The following is a 16,322-nucleotide window of genomic DNA, read 5'->3' as shown; positions in this document are numbered from 1 at the left end:
TGACCTGCATTATTGCTGCGATGCACTTAAGGGACCAACCAACCTTTGTTTCCTTAATATTCAATCCACAAGCAGGGATTTAGACTATGATGTTTCAAAATGCCATACCTTATGTACTGTACGTGGAGCTTTTACAGTGGCTCTTTAAGTCAGGCTACATGACTTATTAGGGTAGTCATCCTCCTATTTAGCAGCAACTTTTTCTTTCGTTTGAATTGCTCAATTTCAGACCAGAGAGACGAGTCAGCACGATGTAAAAGGTGTACAACACGAATCAATTCAAAGTTAAGTACATTCCACAACACATCTTCATCGCAAAGGAAACTCCAAGGCAATACAACTAGAATGATGCAACTACAAATTCTCCTGTTCCTTACTCTATCTTGGACCCATGCTCTACATCTAAACTCCGAATCCTGCGAAATCATACTCGGATCACCCAAAGATATGTCAGACTAACTAGTTAATTAAGTGTTAATAACTTCTCACTTAGTTAGCAATCTTCAATCAAGCAATCTTTACTCCGTACACCTTCCAACAAGATATTGGTTGAGGGAATGTTCCAAGTGCCAATGCTAACAGTCTCGCAGCGGATGATGAGTTAATCCGTGCCTAGTCATATAGTTATTATTTTCCTTTTTTTGGTTCCACACGAGTCCCGAAGATTGCTAGAGCAAAGTTAACGATCGTGAAGGGTTGTTTTTGATCTACCGGGATGCTTACGAAGAAGTCGGAAGGACGATGAATACTAACTACATCACAGCAAGGGTATTGTGTGATTGCACAACATGCAATGCCGGCTAACCGTTCTTCTACATATGTACTCCATCCCTGATCGAAGATGTCTCAGAATTTGACTGATGCAAGATCGCATGTCAGAGGTGTGTGGTGCTAGCTATATCAGAGGCTACTACGCGATGCAGTGCAGGGCGGGCTTCGATGACGAAATCTAGTCTGCGCACTCTCACAGAGCCTAACAGCCATCCATGCCTAGCACATATACCGTGCATGTCCCCATTCCCGCACTTGCGGGCCTATCACATAACCACTGCCGGGATACTCTTTTAGCCTAGGTACATTGCCAGGGACAGGCCAGAGAGTGCACAGATACATCTTTTTTCCCCTACTGCTTGTAAATTTCAAGACCGTGCTTTTTAACATCTATTGGGCGCTTTTGATTTCCCTAAGCGCCGTCAGCCCCGGCCCCTTATCCTGACTCATCAATACACTCATCAAGGGGATGCTTTGCTGCGCTGTTAGATTAAAAGACGAGTAGGTCAGCCCTTCATCCGATCGGGACTGCCAGACGATATCACGGAGATCACGGAGATCACAGAGATCGCGGAAACCATAGACACATCCTCTCCATTGGACCGCTCTGTCCCTGTGAATAATTTGGTGAAAATGAGTTCATACGGCTTAGAACTGGAACTGACGCCATCCATTCATCAATTTGGCTGGAAATTCGATCTGTCGTCGGATTCAGGTGAGGTATTTTGTTACGGAGAAACCGGTTTCTTCAACAATGATGATATATTTCAGTCGAGTTCTAACCACTCGGAGAGATATCATACTTCCCTCCTCATGTCTATGACAGGATTGATTGCATAAAAATGGACAACGATCCGAGGCTAGTGGATATATTCAAATATCTAGGTTCTCACTTACATGCTACACTGGCCATTTGGGGCAGTGGTTATGTTATCGATCCTGCTCTGTCCTCATAAGCGTGACCCTGAGCCCAGGAATCGCAGCTGGGGTTCAAATCTATCCACCAACACTGAAAAGAGCGTGGGAAAGTATCCACTTGTATTTCTATCAGAGAACTCAACCATGTCTATAGCCAAGGGCAAAACAATTGTTTCAAGCGGACAACATTTTGTTGATGTCCCCAACTACCAACCCATCACCAATTTTCTTTATTTCACTCCCTATCAGAGCTCAAATCTCCATTTCAAAGCACACAGATAACTCTGAGCCGATATAATGCCCAAAATTTTCAATAGGTCTATACCCTCCCCTCATGTAAAACAGGATCGCATCAGGCTGCAACTTGCCCGTCTCATACACCAGCTTCCGCCACCTCCGGACTCTGCGCCCGCTCATGTAGCGCCTCCAGAATAACCGAAGCAATTCCGAGACGCTTGCCCCTAAATTCAGGGACGACGAACATACACTTTACTTCGGCCTCTGCGGGGAGCAATGGTGGCGGTGGCTGTGACTGTGACTGGGTTTGGATTTGCGGACCGTCGCCGATGACCGTCGTATTATTGTTATCATCTACATTACTCAGTGCCCGCAACGCTCCACATCCCACCGGCTTCGCGTCTATATATGCAACGATAAAGGTAGTAATGTCATCCTTGGTCGGTTTGGGCCCATACTCAGAATCCGGCGTGTTATACCGCACGGCGAGTTCGCTGCGTTGCGCGTGGCGGAGCATTATGCTGTCGGGATGGTCCTAGGGGCGGTCCAGCACTTGAATGGTGGTCACCATGTTTGAGCTTCTATTTTCCGCTGAATTTGAAGTGTGTGAGAAGGGGATACGCTGAACTGATATACTCTGATCTCGTTGCGGCGCCCGGGAGAGCTACATAAGCATAGACCCGAGAGATTACTGGTAGGTGCCTGCTTACATATTTTTTGGTCTTTTTCACGGGTTAGAGAAGTAATTTATTCGCTTGATAGCTAGGTGAGTGGTTCAGGGGAATTGAAGATGTAATTGGAGTGCATCTCCCTTCTCCCTTAAATCTCTATCCAGGAATATATGTCAGGAATCGCGGCGGAAAGTTTTCCACGTTACAATATATATATATATATATAGCGGAGATGCAGGTTGACAGAGATATTCGTAATTGATAACTGTGCGAGTAAGGATTCCCATTTCGTGACTCATATGTGGGATACTAGGGAGACAAGTTACGCAGAGCAGAAGAAAACGACGGTTGCGAATAAAGTTGTATATGCACCTAGCAGCGAAGAGAATTCTCTGAGATAAAGTTTGCGGGAGCAGTGCAAGGTCACGTGTAGTTATATTCGCCCACCGCCCTTGTCCAACAGATTCTGCCGCATCATAATATCCAAAACGAAAAGCTCAAAAACATCGGAGCGCCGATGAGAACCTTCCACGATTTGATGGGCTGCTAAAAGCTCTCAATTCTGCCAAAACCCAACCTTATATGAATAACCACAACTTTAAAAACAAAGAAATACCCACTATTGTGTAGAAAATGACACCCTCACCAGCAACAACCTCCACCTCCACCACAACCTCAACCTCAACAACCACCCCCCCCCATTCTCCAAAACCCGTCCAAGGACCTCCTCCCTCCCTCTCCCTGCCGCCCTCCCAATTCGCCAGACTTCAACCTCATTCCTACCTCCTCGCGCACCTCTCACCTTCATCTCCAGATTCAAGACCCCCCCTTCGCGTAAACGGGCGCACACCATCCCAATTCCGCCCCGCATCCATCAACATCGGCTCGCTCACACATACCAATGCCAGCGCAGTGGTTCGCATGGGTGACACAGTCGCCGTGTGCGGTGTGCGCGGCGAAATACTCTCGACGGATGATATAGCCGCATGGAACGTGTCGTCGTCGTCAGATCCATCCACCTCAAAACGGAGGAAAACAGACAGTGCGCAGGCGGGGCAATTACAACACAAACAAAAACAAAACGAACCACTGGAAGACGAAGAAGATGATGACAACAACGAAGACGACTCCGAGATCCACGCCTTCAACCTCCTCGTCCCCAACCTCTCCCTCAACACCGGCTGTACCCCCAGCATAGCCGCCTCCGCCTCTCCCTCCACCCTCGCCCAATCGCTCTCCCACAAACTTCTCTCCCTCCTCCATACCACCCGCCTGGTCCGTGCCTCCGATCTACGCATCCTCCACCACCCACCTAACCTCACAGACATAACGACCCTGCATGCATCCACACCAGCACCAGAGCGCGAACCAGAAACAAAAGCCTTCTGGACCCTCTACATCGACATCCTCATCATCTCGCACGCAGGCAACGTTTTTGACGCCGCATGGGGCGCCATGATTGCCGCGCTGCGCGACACACGCCTCCCGAAGGCGTGGTGGGATATGGATAGCGAAATGGTGCTTTGTTCCGATGAGGTCTCCGAGGCGCGGCCGTTGAGGCTCCGGGGCCTGCCGGTTGCGAGTTCGTTTGGGGTGTTTGAGGCGGATGAGATGGAGAAGTGGAGGATTCCGATGCCGGTTGGTGAGGAGGCGGAGGAGAAGGGGCGAATGGGTTCTGGGAAACTCAAGGCGGTGGAATATGGGGGAAGTGGTGGCGATGGAAGACCGCGGCGATGGATATTGGCGGATTTGGACGGGTTTGAGGAGTCGTTGTGTGCGGAGAGGGTGTGCGTTGTTGTAGATAAGGAGGCAGGGGGGTCGGTGAAGATTCTGAAGTTGGAGAAGAATGGCGGGTTGGCGGTTGGGAGGAGGGAGATGAGAGAGTTAGTTGAGCTGGCGGCGGGTAGGTGGGAGGAGTGGAAGGGCTTGTTTGGGGAGCGGTGACTTCTATATTGTCAGTCTTTTTTGCCTAATAGAGAGGATTCCGCGGGAGGTAATTGGAATGGAATCTTTTTCGAAACTTTGATATGTATGTAGCATGGCATGCGCATTTATAGATCCACGAGCATTTTTCATTCTAGAGTTCTTGCTGTACACGACAAGTGTGAGCGTAAACAACCCATTATTAGCTAACCAGGGAGCCGAACGTTATGGTTCCCCGTAACTCCGGTTCTCTTTTCTCTCCTTCCATCCACTCAACATATCACATCATGTATTTAGCGAGAACTGGATAGAGATATGTTTCCCTCGAGGGCCGAGGAAGCCAGGACCAAGCAGAAACTAGTTGTATTAGTTACCCATCTCCCCATTTATCTCTAGCACGTCGAATCCTACCTATCACCAAGGATAAAATGTGAGGGCAAAGGCCAGAGAGAAGTAACTGTACAGCGACGGGGGAATATCTAGTCATCACAACTGAATGTATGCGTAAAACGGGTATTAACATAGATCATCAAACCCAGTCAAAATAACACCGTTATAACCCTTCCGCAATCCATCCCTATGGGGTTTCCTATCCTACCCAAACGCCTGTAAGACCCATTGAATGAAAACAATCGAATCGAATCCACTGCAAAAAAATAAAATAGAATAAATAAAATAAAATAAAAAAGGAGAAGGCAACAATTATTAAACATTCATCTATCTCTCTTACATACCATACCATATACCATATATAAAATAGCCCAGACACACACACACACACACACACACACAAAAACAAAAAACAAAAATGGATAAAGTCATAGCCATATATCCCCTACGTTCTTCGCTTCTTCAGCGCTGGCTCTTTGACGTCCGCATCAGGATTAGCACCTACAAGGACGGGTGTAGAGGAGGAGGATGAAGAGGGTTCGCTTTCCTGATCGGAGCCGTCGAGGTCTTCATCTTGTTGCTGTTGTTGTTCTTGTTTAGTTTCATTTGCTGTCTTTGAATCGTTCTCCGCATGTTCTTCTTCGCTGTTGGTGGTCGCAGAGGAGGAGGAGGTATCTTTTCCCGGTTGCAGTTTTGACTTGGGGATGGAAATGGAAAGTGAAAATAGGCTTATAGACTTGGAAGTTTCATTTGTTGCGGGTTTCTTGGTCTTATCGTCGTTCTTTTCGCTGCTGTCCTTGGTGGGTTCAGGCCATTTCGTAGCTGAGGAAGAGGGTGAGGATGCGGAGGCCGGTGCTTTGGAAGTATCACGCTCGAAAAACATCCTACGGATGATTCCAGATGGGGAAATGGTTTCTTTCTCCTCCTTCTTCTCACTCTTATCGCCCGAATCCTTCCCCTTCTCCGCCTCGTTTTCCTCTTCCTCCTCAACCACATCGGAGAAATTCCACATCTCAGTGATATCACCTTTCACGAGGGCAGGTATCCACAAAGATCCAAGCACACATGGGACAAGATAGAGAAGAGCAGGTTGGGCATGATGGGAGATCTGCATTGCCAACAGGGTAGCCAGCATGCCAATCACATACCCAACAATACTCGCATGGAAGTATGTTTTGGGGAAGTTCTTTGCTTCGTGTGACGTAAGCTTCCCATCCAGGCGCTGGGGGAAAACGATAGGCGCATATCTGGATGTGGATGTGAACCACGTTGTCCAGAAACGCTCACCCCAACGACCAGTGGCGCTGACATATGGGATTTTTTCAGATCTCTCCAACCGAGCGGCCTTCGCCTTATAGTAGAGGAAAAGGTCAAACCGCAGCGCTAAACCCATTACCATACCAGGAACCACAATATCGCCTAGCCCCAGCATAGCCATGCTCTCCAAAGCAGGATCCGCTCCTGGCGTCGCAGGGCGCGGGAAGACCAACTTGATGGGTATATCCAGACTTTTGGCAACGGTAACCATTAACGGGGTGAAGAAGACAAAATAAATATCGTAAAAGAACAAGGCGCCAAGGACCAGGGAGGCCGTCCCGAACGTCGTGGGCGACATGAACTGCATGGCGCCGTAGGAGACGCTGAAGCCGAGGAAATTGGTTAACCACCACGGCTTCGACACAAAAGTAAAGAAATACACGGCCGCGAGCGCGATAATAATGCTTATGACGTCTAAGATTGTGAAGCGGCTTTTGGCTTCGACGATGGCGTGGATGTAGGCTCGTAGCGTTGCTCTTGTATAGAGAAAGTTGCGTATGTCCCAGAGGGTATTTAGAAACGAGGCTGGCAAGGGAATGTTACCTAGATAACCTGGAAGAGGGGACTTGCGACGCTCCTCCTCGTTTATATCTGCCAGGGGCAAGTCGTCATCTCCAACGGGTACAAAAACCCTCTTGCGCTGGTTTGCTTTCCACATACGCCCACCTAGAGCGTAGCGGGATGGGAAAATCAAAGATTGCAAAAGCGAAAACCCATCCCGCATAAACGCGACGGCAAAGACAAGGGCCGCCTGCGAGAAATAAAAACCTAGGAACTTGTTGAGGATGGCTGGGTCCTCCACCCATTTGATCAGGAGATATAGGCCACACAGCGTCAGGCCGGCCATGATGGGGAACATGATGGCGTCAGATGGCTCGAGGCCTTCCATTCTCTTCACGCTTGATTCCTCCTCTTCATCCTCCTCGTCCTCTTCGTCACTGTCTTCCTGATTTTCCCCATCACTATTGTTTGAACGTTTGCGCTTGGGTTTGGTTGGCTTGGCTGCCGACGACGGTCTTGTCAAGGACGCATGGCCTCCGATGTAGATGGGGAAGAGAGCGGACACTACAAGATGGCTGTATGTCGGTATGAGGGGTTTGCACACACTGAATTCGAACTGGACGCGGTCTAGGAGTTTTGCGAAAAGCCCTGCAGCGTCCATCTTTGCGGAGAGCCCTTGGCGGAGGACACCTGGCTTGAGTCACTAGGTGAATAGGTGTTGGATAGCTGTTCCCTCATTCAAGAGTATTGTCGATAGCATGCGTTTCAGGATTTGCAATTACTAGAAAGAAGGATAAGGCGGTGTTCTGTGACGGGGATTTTACAGCATATGTAAACTTTTGATTTTGGGAGCATCAGTTTGATGTTGATAACGTTGGAAGTTTATCTGGAGCCGTTGCTGCGGGAGAAGAGATGGCGCCGTAGCCAATCAAAACACCTCCTTTCTGGTGCTGCTTTTACCATCGCGCAGATTCAAGGAGCTCTGTTCATGTGTACATATCTTGATGCGATACAGCTTAGTTAAGTTATGAAATGATGAGTTACCTTGGACAACTGATGATGCTGGATGGATGGTTGTTTGGTGGAAGCTATTTACTTGAGAACTCTGTTTCTCCTCCTTCAACCTTGTCTTGCAACAAGAGCTCACTCACTCTCTCCTTAAAGAGAGTCTAAGTATCTATTTCCCACACTTCTACGCAGCGTATTATGGAAGACTCACCAGCATAGGAGGCTACTCTAGATAGTTCTTGTCACTGGGCTGATTTGGCATTTTAACTCCAGGTTTCTATTATACAGGTTATCAGCCTCACAAAGCCTAGGTGTAGTTCGTGTGTGCGGCCTGTGTTTGTATATCTTGTCAGGAAGAAGGAACTTAAATCGGGACTGCCTGGCACATATATCTCGCCGACATTATTGTTATCCATTGTAAAAGACGGAGTGTCTTTCCAAGGTTGAAAGATGATATTCCCTTCTTTGCGATATCTACGCTGTACGCTGCTGTAAATAGATATTTAGGTTAAACGGGCGCCAAGCCAAAATGATGGCTGACATTCATCCGGAGCTTTGCAAGCCCAAACTTCCAAGCCAAAGATCTCCCTATGTCATATGTTCAGAATATAACGGCACCAATGGCTACTGATGTGGTACTTGACACTTCGATGGTACAGTTGAATCGCATCCCCGGCGGTTTCATGCTATTCCAATAAAACTTGCTAACTCTCCCCAGGGCTCCATCACCCTCGAACTCTACAACGAGCATGCGCCCAAGGCACGAGAGCCCAATCCATCCCCCTCCTATCCTACCCATTGCCAGACCCTTCCTTCTCTTTACTAACATACAGCTCTCTTCTGCGAGCAATAGGCATGCAAGAACTTTGCAACCCTCGCGCAACGCGGCTACTACAACAACGTAATCTTTCACCGCATCATCCCTAATTTCATGATCCAAGGCGGCGACCCCACCGGCACAGGTCGAGGGGGCAGTTCGATCTACGGCGAGAAGTTTGAGGATGAAATCAGCCCCGCGCTGAAACATACAGGCGCGGGAGTTTTGAGCATGGCGAATAGCGGACCCAATACCAATGGCAGTCAGTTTTTCATTACGCTGGCGCCCACTCCGTGGCTGGATGGGAAACATACAATATTTGGCCGGGTGAAGAGTGGGATGAGAGTTGTGCAGCGCATGGGACTGGTGAAGACAGGAGCAGAGGATAGGCCGGTTGATCAGGTTAAGATTGTGAGGGCAAGGGTTGTGGAGGAATCGGGGGAGGAGTGATGGCATATCTCTCGGCCTTGGGCAAGGTTGAATATGTGATAAAGGACTGGAAGGCATGATGATATATGATCAATAGATTGAGCTGCTCTTCTACTACGATGGTCAGAAGAGAAGGCTCAGGTATTGCTATATACTACGCATACCGGACACAAATTCTGCTACGGGTTTGGCCTCAAAGCTGGGTTTGAGGGGGGGACAGCCATGGTCATTCCCGGTGAAGGATCCCATTCCATGCATGGGAAGGATGTCTTCCAGAGACACTTCCAAAGAAGACTTTACTCCAGATGTACGCCATAAATACATGCCATAAACAGGCAGAATAAATAAAATTAAATAAATATGAAAAGAATGTATCACCGCAAAACGAACCGCTTCCATCAGACGATATATCCAGAGCAGCAGATACAGGGTGAAATAAGCAATCTACACTCCATAACGGACACAGCCAATGAAGGCGGATCCAGAAGACAAGCTCGCCAAAGCAACTACTAAAAAAGTAGGACGCGGCATGGTCTGCGCAGAAGCACTAGGAGTGAGTTGTTGAAGAAGAGAAAAAGAACAGGAAAAATTGTTTTGATATTTTCTGCTTTTGATGACGTTGGTCCGTATGCCAAGCCTGAGCCAGTCCCTATTGGGCTAACACATCATGTGACTACGCTTCTTTCTCGCCATATATTTTTCTACCTCGAGTTCTCTTCCCTTTGGATTTTCCCACAAATGAAAACAGAAGTTGATTTTGATTTCGACCACTTGAAACAAAACATTCAAACCTGTCATTGCCAGTGGTTCATATTGTCGACGCTAATGGTCTTTTGCCCATCCTATGAACTGAGCATCTGATCCTGTAATGTGTGCGCTGCTGTAATGGAACAGCTCAGTGACGTTGACTGGGATGTGCTGATCTCCGGGACTGGCTTGCCCCAGTCCATACTTGCACTGTAAGTCATTGGCTATCTCCTCTGATTCTCATTCTGGTACCTCGGTTCGCTAACCTAATGCCAATATTCTCTAACAGAGCACTATCTCGCTCAGGTAAAAATGTTCTCCATATTGACAAGAATGGCTACTACGGAGGGCCGGATGCAGCCTTCAGCCTCCAAGAGGCCGAAGACTGGGTAACAAAGATCAACGAGGGTGAGACACTTAGCACTAACCATGGGCTCTTATGGCCAACTTGGTCGCGAGTCCCTTGACTCACAATTTATGCTGATCGGGTGCCGATGCTAACCAGCTCCGGACTCTACTCCCTTTGAGTCTGCTTCAATTTCCACTTTACCCGCTTCATCAGAGGATGAAGGAAGCAGCAAACTTTTGCCTTCAAGAGCATATACACTCTCTTTATCTCCACAGCTCATATACTCCCGGTCAAGACTTATCCCGAATCTGGTTTCATCTAGGATATATCGACAGCTGGAGTTCCTGCCCGTCGGGAGTTGGTGGGTATGCAGATATGGAGATTCAGTTAGCTCTTCCTTGATAACTCGAGTACCTGGAAGTCGGGAAGATATCTTCGCTGACGACAACATGTCGAATAAATCGAAGAGATCTCTGATGAAATTCCTCAGGTATCTTGCCCAAACGTCTGTGGATGATGGAAATGAGGCTGGTGAAGAGGACAGTGATCTAAATCTTCCCTTTGCTAAGTACCTCATGTCAAATTTTCATATTCCGTCAGACCTCCATGACCCCCTTACATCATTATCCCTCTCTTCTCGACCGTGGGATGAGACGAGCACTAGATATGCGGTGCCCAGGATAAGAAGGCATTTGGGATCAATTGGGGTCTTTGGCGTCGGCTTCGGCGCTCTGCTTCCGAAATGGGGCGGTGGTCCGGAAATATCACAGGTAGGATGTCGGGCATGTGCAGTCGGTGGCGGCGTCTATGTCCTCAATAAGGGCATCAGGCATGTAGAAGTGCCAACGCCAGGGCCTCAAAATGGCGGTGATGATCGGGGACTACGGGTTCAGCTCTCTGATGGAGAGACTGTGCGGAGCAAGTTTGTTGTGGGATCGCCATGGGATTTACCAGCAGAAACTCAACGCTCAAAACCCACTTGTACAAAGATTTCTCGCTCGATCATGGTCGTGTCATCTTCGCTTCAGAGCCTCTTTCCGCCTACATCGGAAGGCGGCCCCATACCAGCCGGAGCGGTTGTTTTCGTTCCTGGACCATTTGGAACGAGGCAGCCCCCGATATACCTAATTGTCCATTCCAGCGATACCGGGGAATGCCCAACTGGCCAGTGTACGTATCTCTACCGTTATTTTCTTTTCCATATCCCCATGGCACCAAACCCAAGACAACACAAAGAAAACCCTCGCTCTCAAATGATGATTCCTCTTTAAACGAATACTTATCTACATTGTCTGCAATTTCATTGATGATAAACTTTCCTCTGACAGCCTGAAGAGAGCCACTTCAACTATTCACATGCTTTTCCGTTACATTTTATAGATGTGCATTTGACTAACAGACCCATGAAAACCAAAAGGCGTAATATACGGCAGCAAGCTCCTAACAGACAACGACGATGGGGAGTCGCTCATTCAATCCGCAGCCACCAACTTTCTCACATCTGTCGACCCGGAAGCAAAAATCCTCTGGAGCCTCCGATATACCCAGTCGGGCGTTCTCGACGAAGAAACGTCATTATCTCCATCTGCAGAATTATCCCCAGTCTCAGACAGTTTCTCGGGACGTGTATTCTCGTTTGCGCCGCCAAACCTAGACCTATCATTTGACGATGGGATGCTTGAGCAGGTGCGAGCTGTCTGGGAAGCTGTTACTGAGGGGGATGCGGAGAGGGGGGAGTTTTTGCAGTTCGAGGACCGAGAGGGAACTGGAGGGGAGGACGGCGATGGGGAGGAAGCTGGTCTTAACTAGATGAGATAGTGTACAGACAACGAGATTTTTGGATTGAACCTTCAACAGGAAAAACTGAATGAAGCGTCCTCTTGCGATCTTACGTATGTATTCAACGCCATCTTCGTTGGATTTTTGCCGTATAGATGAAACGCAAATCATTTTGATATTCCGCTGCCGTTGCCATTGACCAGATCAGAGATAAGTTACCCACGCCAAGTTAAGCATCGAAGTCCCCGCCCAGGTGGGTGCGCTCTATATAAGATAGTTACCAATCTGATACATAGTTATCAGTCCCACTCCAACCAAAAAAAAGTTCCAAAAAGAAAGAAAAATGATCTTCCTTATCCGCCGCGTCACTCCTCCATCTCTGTTCCGTGCATAGGCATAGCCAGCCTGCCTTGGAAAGTTAAACGTGATAAACAGCCGAAACAGAGCGTTTGAAATTCTCTTTCCATACCTACCTAACCTACCCACCTTCCTTCCTCCAGACTTCCTCTCCTCCTTTATCCAGCGGTTCCAGTCAGTCTCGTCTCGGGTCGAGGCGCGCCGGCATTCTCTTCCCCGCATGCTCTTTCTATTTTATTTCTTTCTTTATTTCTCTCTCTCTTTTCCGTCCAATTGCCGAAACGCAAACTCAGATGCGAGGAAAATAAAATCAGTGACTTGAAGCGACGCAGAGAGTCAATGAGTCATCACATGCTGTGAACATTGCATGATGTGATGTACAAGTATGTATGTATGTGTGTATGAAAGGAAATATATATATTTAATGAAAACCACAGCAGACCTGCTTTCATATTAACTAAAGAAAAATACAAATGAAATTTTCAAGTTTGAATAAAAGTTAGTTTTTACCCTGTGAAATAAATCCTCAGGACAAATGCTATTAGAGAGAGTAGCTGATTATCTGATTATATAAATAAAAATAAAAATAAAGTGATGAAAATGAGAAGCATTCAAACAGCTGATGAGCTATTCCATACAGTGTAGTTGTCTGTGATATTGTCTATGAAGAGAGGGTAAGTAATATTAATATCAATATATACATGCCTTTTTTGCACAATAGTTGCAATCTACTAGCATTCTGCTGTTAAATTCTGAGTTGTGAAAGAGTAATAGCTTTGATGTGCATTGATTTATTAATATTTATTAGGTAACTAGATGAGAAAAGGGTGAGAGCTGAGAGATAAGAGAGAGAGAGAGAAAGAGAGAGATTTAGAACAAGATGAAATAGTTATTTTATATTATATTTCAACACTCTCCCAAGTCACATTACACTGAGACACTATGAGAGAAGCATCTACTTCTAAAGAGAATCACAAAAGATACTACTTCCTCTCTCATACTAAACTGGTTGATACAAAGTGTCTTGTGTCATCTCGTCTCAGAAGACAGTGTGAAATACCCTTCATCTTTTTCTCCTCAAGCTCTTTTCTTTCTTTCTTTTTTCCCTTCCTCTCTTGAACTAGTTAACTAGCGTACTGTGTAGATGCACAAAATACTCCGGTGAAGACATCTCTCCTCCCCCTCTCACTCCCTTCGATCTCCATTCACCAGTGACTGACTGTGGAACGATGATGTCCATGTTACTACTGCGTATATGTCACTGTGTCTGGGACACGCGTCCCCCCCTGGTAACCCCGGCGGCAGTGGCAGTGGCTGCGGGATATGCGGGGTCCTGGCTCTACCTGGACTGTACCTGGGCTCCAGGGGCCCGCCATGGCAAAGCTTAAGATCGCAAGGCGTGTGGGGCTGGGCCGGGGTGGTGGTAGAAGCGTGTATATAAGGAGAGGAAGGGGTGGTTTTTTGTTTAGTATTATATTATTATTATGATTAAATATGTTGTTTGTTCAAGGACCATTGCATTGAATACATACATACATACATACATACATACATACGCCTACACCCAACATATGTACACTACATGTATGTATCATGAACGATGGATATATGCCCCCGTGTTTTGCGGAGTTTCAGAAATAGCGATCAGCCAGCGATCAACCCGTGCAGGTCGGGCGACTGGCTGGTGTCTCTCTCTCTCTCTCTCTCTCTCTCTCTCTCTCTCTGTGTGTGTGGTTTGAATTGAGGTTGAAGAGACTGCCGTAGAGGTGGTTGACGGTTCCTGAGGTGTTCTCCTATACGAGGAGTCTATGTATCTATGTACTCGTCTTGGATGGTAGTGGATGCCTGGGAGGCCGTGTATCAGGGACACAGGGATTCAGGGGCGGCATAACCAACCGCCTTGATTTGGCAGAGAGCGTGTTACTCCGGGCAGCAGAGGGTGTGGAATGCGCGTGTTTCAAGATAGATGATCGTCATGGCTATCATTATGATTATCCAGAGCAGGACTTGGCCGTCGTCATTGCTTGTTCTCGTCTCGTCTGTGAGTTGTTGGCGGGGGGGAAAGAAGAAGTAAAGTAAAGTATTCAGCGTAAGAAGTTGGTCTGCCGTTTCAGGATTTGGCCACCGTCTTTTTTTCCTTTTTTCCTTTTTCCTTTTTCCTTTTTCCCTTTTTGATTATGATTATGATTATGATTTCCTTATCTCTCTCTTTTTTACATACATACCTGTAACTAGTTAATCCAAATGTCGCCGTTTGGGTGTTGCGCTTTTACTTACGCTGTAACTGCTCGCCATTCGACAAGTTAGATGCACTGAGAAACAGGTTATGGTTATGGTTATTGATTATAATTATAATTAACAACCGAGCTGGCGTCATCTCCTGGCGATCTCCTGGCGGGAGCGGGAGGGAGTAGTATCTGTGCCTGTATCTGTGCCTGTATCTGTACCTGTACCTGCATCTGAACCTGAACCTGAACCTGCAATCTGTACTGTACATACATCTGTAACATCTGAACATCCGTTCCGTACCTGGCAGAGATATCAGGATGGGGAGGGGAGGGAATGATTAGAGGAATACTGTCGTAACTGAGTATGACATTTCCTGCTTGTGTCTTCTAAGATACGATAATAATAATGTGATCTGGACTGTATTCTGTATTCTGTATTCTGCTCTTCTGTATTCTGTGTTCTGCTCTTCTCATCGTCACTCATTCCCACCCTTTTTCTCACCATCGCCAACTTCATCTTCTTCAACGTTGCTCATTGCCGCTGGTAGACGCGTGTCCCCTTTTCGTTTCTTTCTTTCTTTCTTTCTGTCTTTTTTCTTTTTTCTATATGTTTTCCCCTTTTCTTTTTTTCCCTTCCCCTTCTTTTGACTGTCCTTCTTGATCAGTTTCACTGTGTGACTTTCCAGTCACTTCCTTCTCCTTTTCCCAGCTTTCTTTTCTCTTTCTCTCCTTTCTCTCCTCAGTAGCAACATTCCCCCAACGCATCGTAACTCTCTGGGAATTAGGGACCCTGCTATACAGAGTATACAGAGTATACAGAGTATACAGAGTATACCCTTTCTACTCCTTCTGCTCCAATGTGCGAAGACGCCGATTACAGATCGGGCTGCGCATCGTGAAGACCCTCACCACGCACCTCTCATAGAGGACAAATAAAAGGGAAACATAAGAGGACAGGCAGCGCCGTCTTTTTCACAATCACACTCCAATGCCTCCCGTCAGGCTAAAGGCGTTGACTCCCATCATCGCCATCGTGGTCATCACCCTCTTCTTCTGGGCTGTCGACCACTACGACCGCGCTGCCCTGACCCGCTTCACACACCCTCTCGACAGACTCTCTCCGCCGTCGTCGCAGCCGCCAAAGGACCACAATGCCCGGCCCCCTCCCCAGGCAGACATCCAAAAACCAAAGACTCCGGACCAGCTGTGTGCCTCCGGGAATCACCCTCTGCACCGTTCTCCTCCACTCCCTCCCTTGTCCTTCCCTGAGTGGCTGATGGGTAAGAACTACACCCGCACATACCTACGCCCGCACCATCTGCCGCCCGACACAAAGTTCAAGTCCATGGAGACCATCGGCCAGCAAGTTTTGCAGCCCTTCCGCCCCCTGGGTCGTGGAATGAGAGCCCCCGTCATGGATCCCCACGACCCCTGGCCCTGTCCCAACATCATCGACGTGGATGTCGCGGCCGACTACGACGTCGAGGAAACGAGCAATATCCTCTTTGGCCTGGCAACCACCGTCGACCGCCTGCACCGTCTCTTGCCTGCCCTGCTCTACTCCTATGGCAGCACAAAGGCTAGCCTGCTTGTTCTCGTCCCCGGCGATACGCAGAAGATTGAGGAAAACGAGGCCTATTTCAGAAATGCGGGTTTGGATATCACCTTGAAGAAGTTCCCGTTGGCTTTCACCGCCCGATACTTTGGCCTCGTAGAAGGCTTTCACCGATTTCATAAAATCCCACCGCCCAAATACCACCTGGGTCAGCTTTCGTCGACGACGACACTTACTTCCTCTCCCTAGCGACAGTCGCCAAACAGCTCTCCACCTTTGACACTTCGCAACGAGTATACATCGGCACCCTCTCGAAGCCAGCTGG

The 16,322-nt window shown here is 47.7% G+C and overlaps 6 protein-coding genes across 7 annotated transcripts; 4 read left to right on the top strand and 2 right to left on the bottom strand.

The window, feature by feature from the left end:
- Positions 1-1,624: 1,624 nt before the first annotated feature.
- Positions 1,625-2,943, bottom strand: BDCG_02290. 2 transcript variants are annotated; one of them, XM_045417830.1, is made up of 2 exons: positions 2,637-2,943; positions 1,625-2,563 (listed from the first exon to the last, which is right to left on the bottom strand). In XM_045417830.1, the coding sequence occupies exon 2, from the start codon at positions 2,441-2,443 to the stop codon at positions 2,063-2,065; it is 381 nt and encodes a 126-aa protein (XP_045279974.1). In that variant the 5' UTR covers positions 2,444-2,563; positions 2,637-2,943; the 3' UTR covers positions 1,625-2,062. The 2 variants fall into 2 exon arrangements, with proteins under 2 accessions (XP_045279974.1, XP_045279975.1); XM_045417831.1 differs by having other exon boundaries at positions 1,625-2,517.
- A 136-nt stretch (positions 2,944-3,079) lies between these two features.
- BDCG_02289 (3' exoribonuclease) lies at positions 3,080-5,117 on the top strand. The gene has a single exon (XM_045417829.1). It carries the CDS (start codon positions 3,231-3,233, stop codon positions 4,539-4,541), a length of 1,311 nt encoding a protein of 436 aa, XP_045274554.1. The 5' UTR covers positions 3,080-3,230; the 3' UTR covers positions 4,542-5,117.
- BDCG_02288 (minor histocompatibility antigen H13) lies at positions 4,591-7,719 on the bottom strand. The gene has a single exon (XM_045417828.1). It carries the CDS (start codon positions 7,387-7,389, stop codon positions 5,356-5,358), a length of 2,034 nt encoding a protein of 677 aa, XP_045274553.1. The 5' UTR covers positions 7,390-7,719; the 3' UTR covers positions 4,591-5,355.
- Positions 7,720-7,743: 24 nt separating this feature from the next.
- BDCG_02287 (peptidyl-prolyl cis-trans isomerase-like 1) lies at positions 7,744-9,630 on the top strand. The gene is made up of 3 exons (XM_045417827.1): positions 7,744-8,389; positions 8,455-8,496; positions 8,590-9,630. The coding sequence occupies exons 1-3, from the start codon at positions 8,327-8,329 to the stop codon at positions 9,001-9,003; spliced, it is 519 nt and encodes a 172-aa protein (XP_045274552.1). The 5' UTR covers positions 7,744-8,326; the 3' UTR covers positions 9,004-9,630.
- A 62-nt stretch (positions 9,631-9,692) lies between these two features.
- Positions 9,693-12,819, top strand: BDCG_02286 (rab geranylgeranyl transferase escort protein). The gene is made up of 4 exons (XM_045417826.1): positions 9,693-9,941; positions 10,019-10,137; positions 10,235-11,248; positions 11,496-12,819. The coding sequence occupies exons 1-4, from the start codon at positions 9,868-9,870 to the stop codon at positions 11,885-11,887; spliced, it is 1,599 nt and encodes a 532-aa protein (XP_045274551.1). The 5' UTR covers positions 9,693-9,867; the 3' UTR covers positions 11,888-12,819.
- Positions 12,820-14,356: 1,537 nt separating this feature from the next.
- BDCG_02285 (uncharacterized protein) lies at positions 14,357-16,322 on the top strand. The gene has a single exon (XM_045417825.1). The coding sequence runs from the start codon at positions 15,431-15,433 to the stop codon at positions 16,244-16,246; it is 816 nt and encodes a 271-aa protein (XP_045274550.1). The 5' UTR covers positions 14,357-15,430; the 3' UTR covers positions 16,247-16,322.

Source organism: Blastomyces dermatitidis, assembly GCF_000003525.1.
Source record: "Blastomyces dermatitidis ER-3 genomic scaffold supercont1.2, whole genome shotgun sequence".
Taxonomy (NCBI): Eukaryota; Fungi; Ascomycota; class Eurotiomycetes; order Onygenales; family Ajellomycetaceae; genus Blastomyces; species Blastomyces dermatitidis.
This window is presented reverse-complemented; position numbering and strand designations above follow the sequence as displayed.

Coding starts and splice junctions, on each gene's coding strand:
- BDCG_02287 (XM_045417827.1), top strand. CDS start 8,327: ATGTCATATGTTCAGAATATAACGGCACCAATGGCTACTGATGTGGTA. Junction 8,390..8,454: donor TGGTACTTGACACTTCGATG/GTACAGTTGAAT, acceptor AACTCTCCCCAG/GGCTCCATCACCCTCGAACT. Junction 8,497..8,589: donor ACAACGAGCATGCGCCCAAG/GCACGAGAGCCC, acceptor TGCGAGCAATAG/GCATGCAAGAACTTTGCAAC.
- BDCG_02290 (XM_045417830.1), bottom strand. CDS start 2,443: ATGCTCCGCCACGCGCAACGCAGCGAACTCGCCGTGCGGTATAACACG.
- BDCG_02285 (XM_045417825.1), top strand. CDS start 15,431: ATGCCTCCCGTCAGGCTAAAGGCGTTGACTCCCATCATCGCCATCGTG.
- BDCG_02288 (XM_045417828.1), bottom strand. CDS start 7,389: ATGGACGCTGCAGGGCTTTTCGCAAAACTCCTAGACCGCGTCCAGTTC.
- BDCG_02289 (XM_045417829.1), top strand. CDS start 3,231: ATGACACCCTCACCAGCAACAACCTCCACCTCCACCACAACCTCAACC.
- BDCG_02286 (XM_045417826.1), top strand. CDS start 9,868: ATGGAACAGCTCAGTGACGTTGACTGGGATGTGCTGATCTCCGGGACT. Junction 9,942..10,018: donor CCCCAGTCCATACTTGCACT/GTAAGTCATTGG, acceptor ATTCTCTAACAG/AGCACTATCTCGCTCAGGTA. Junction 10,138..10,234: donor GGTAACAAAGATCAACGAGG/GTGAGACACTTA, acceptor GATGCTAACCAG/CTCCGGACTCTACTCCCTTT.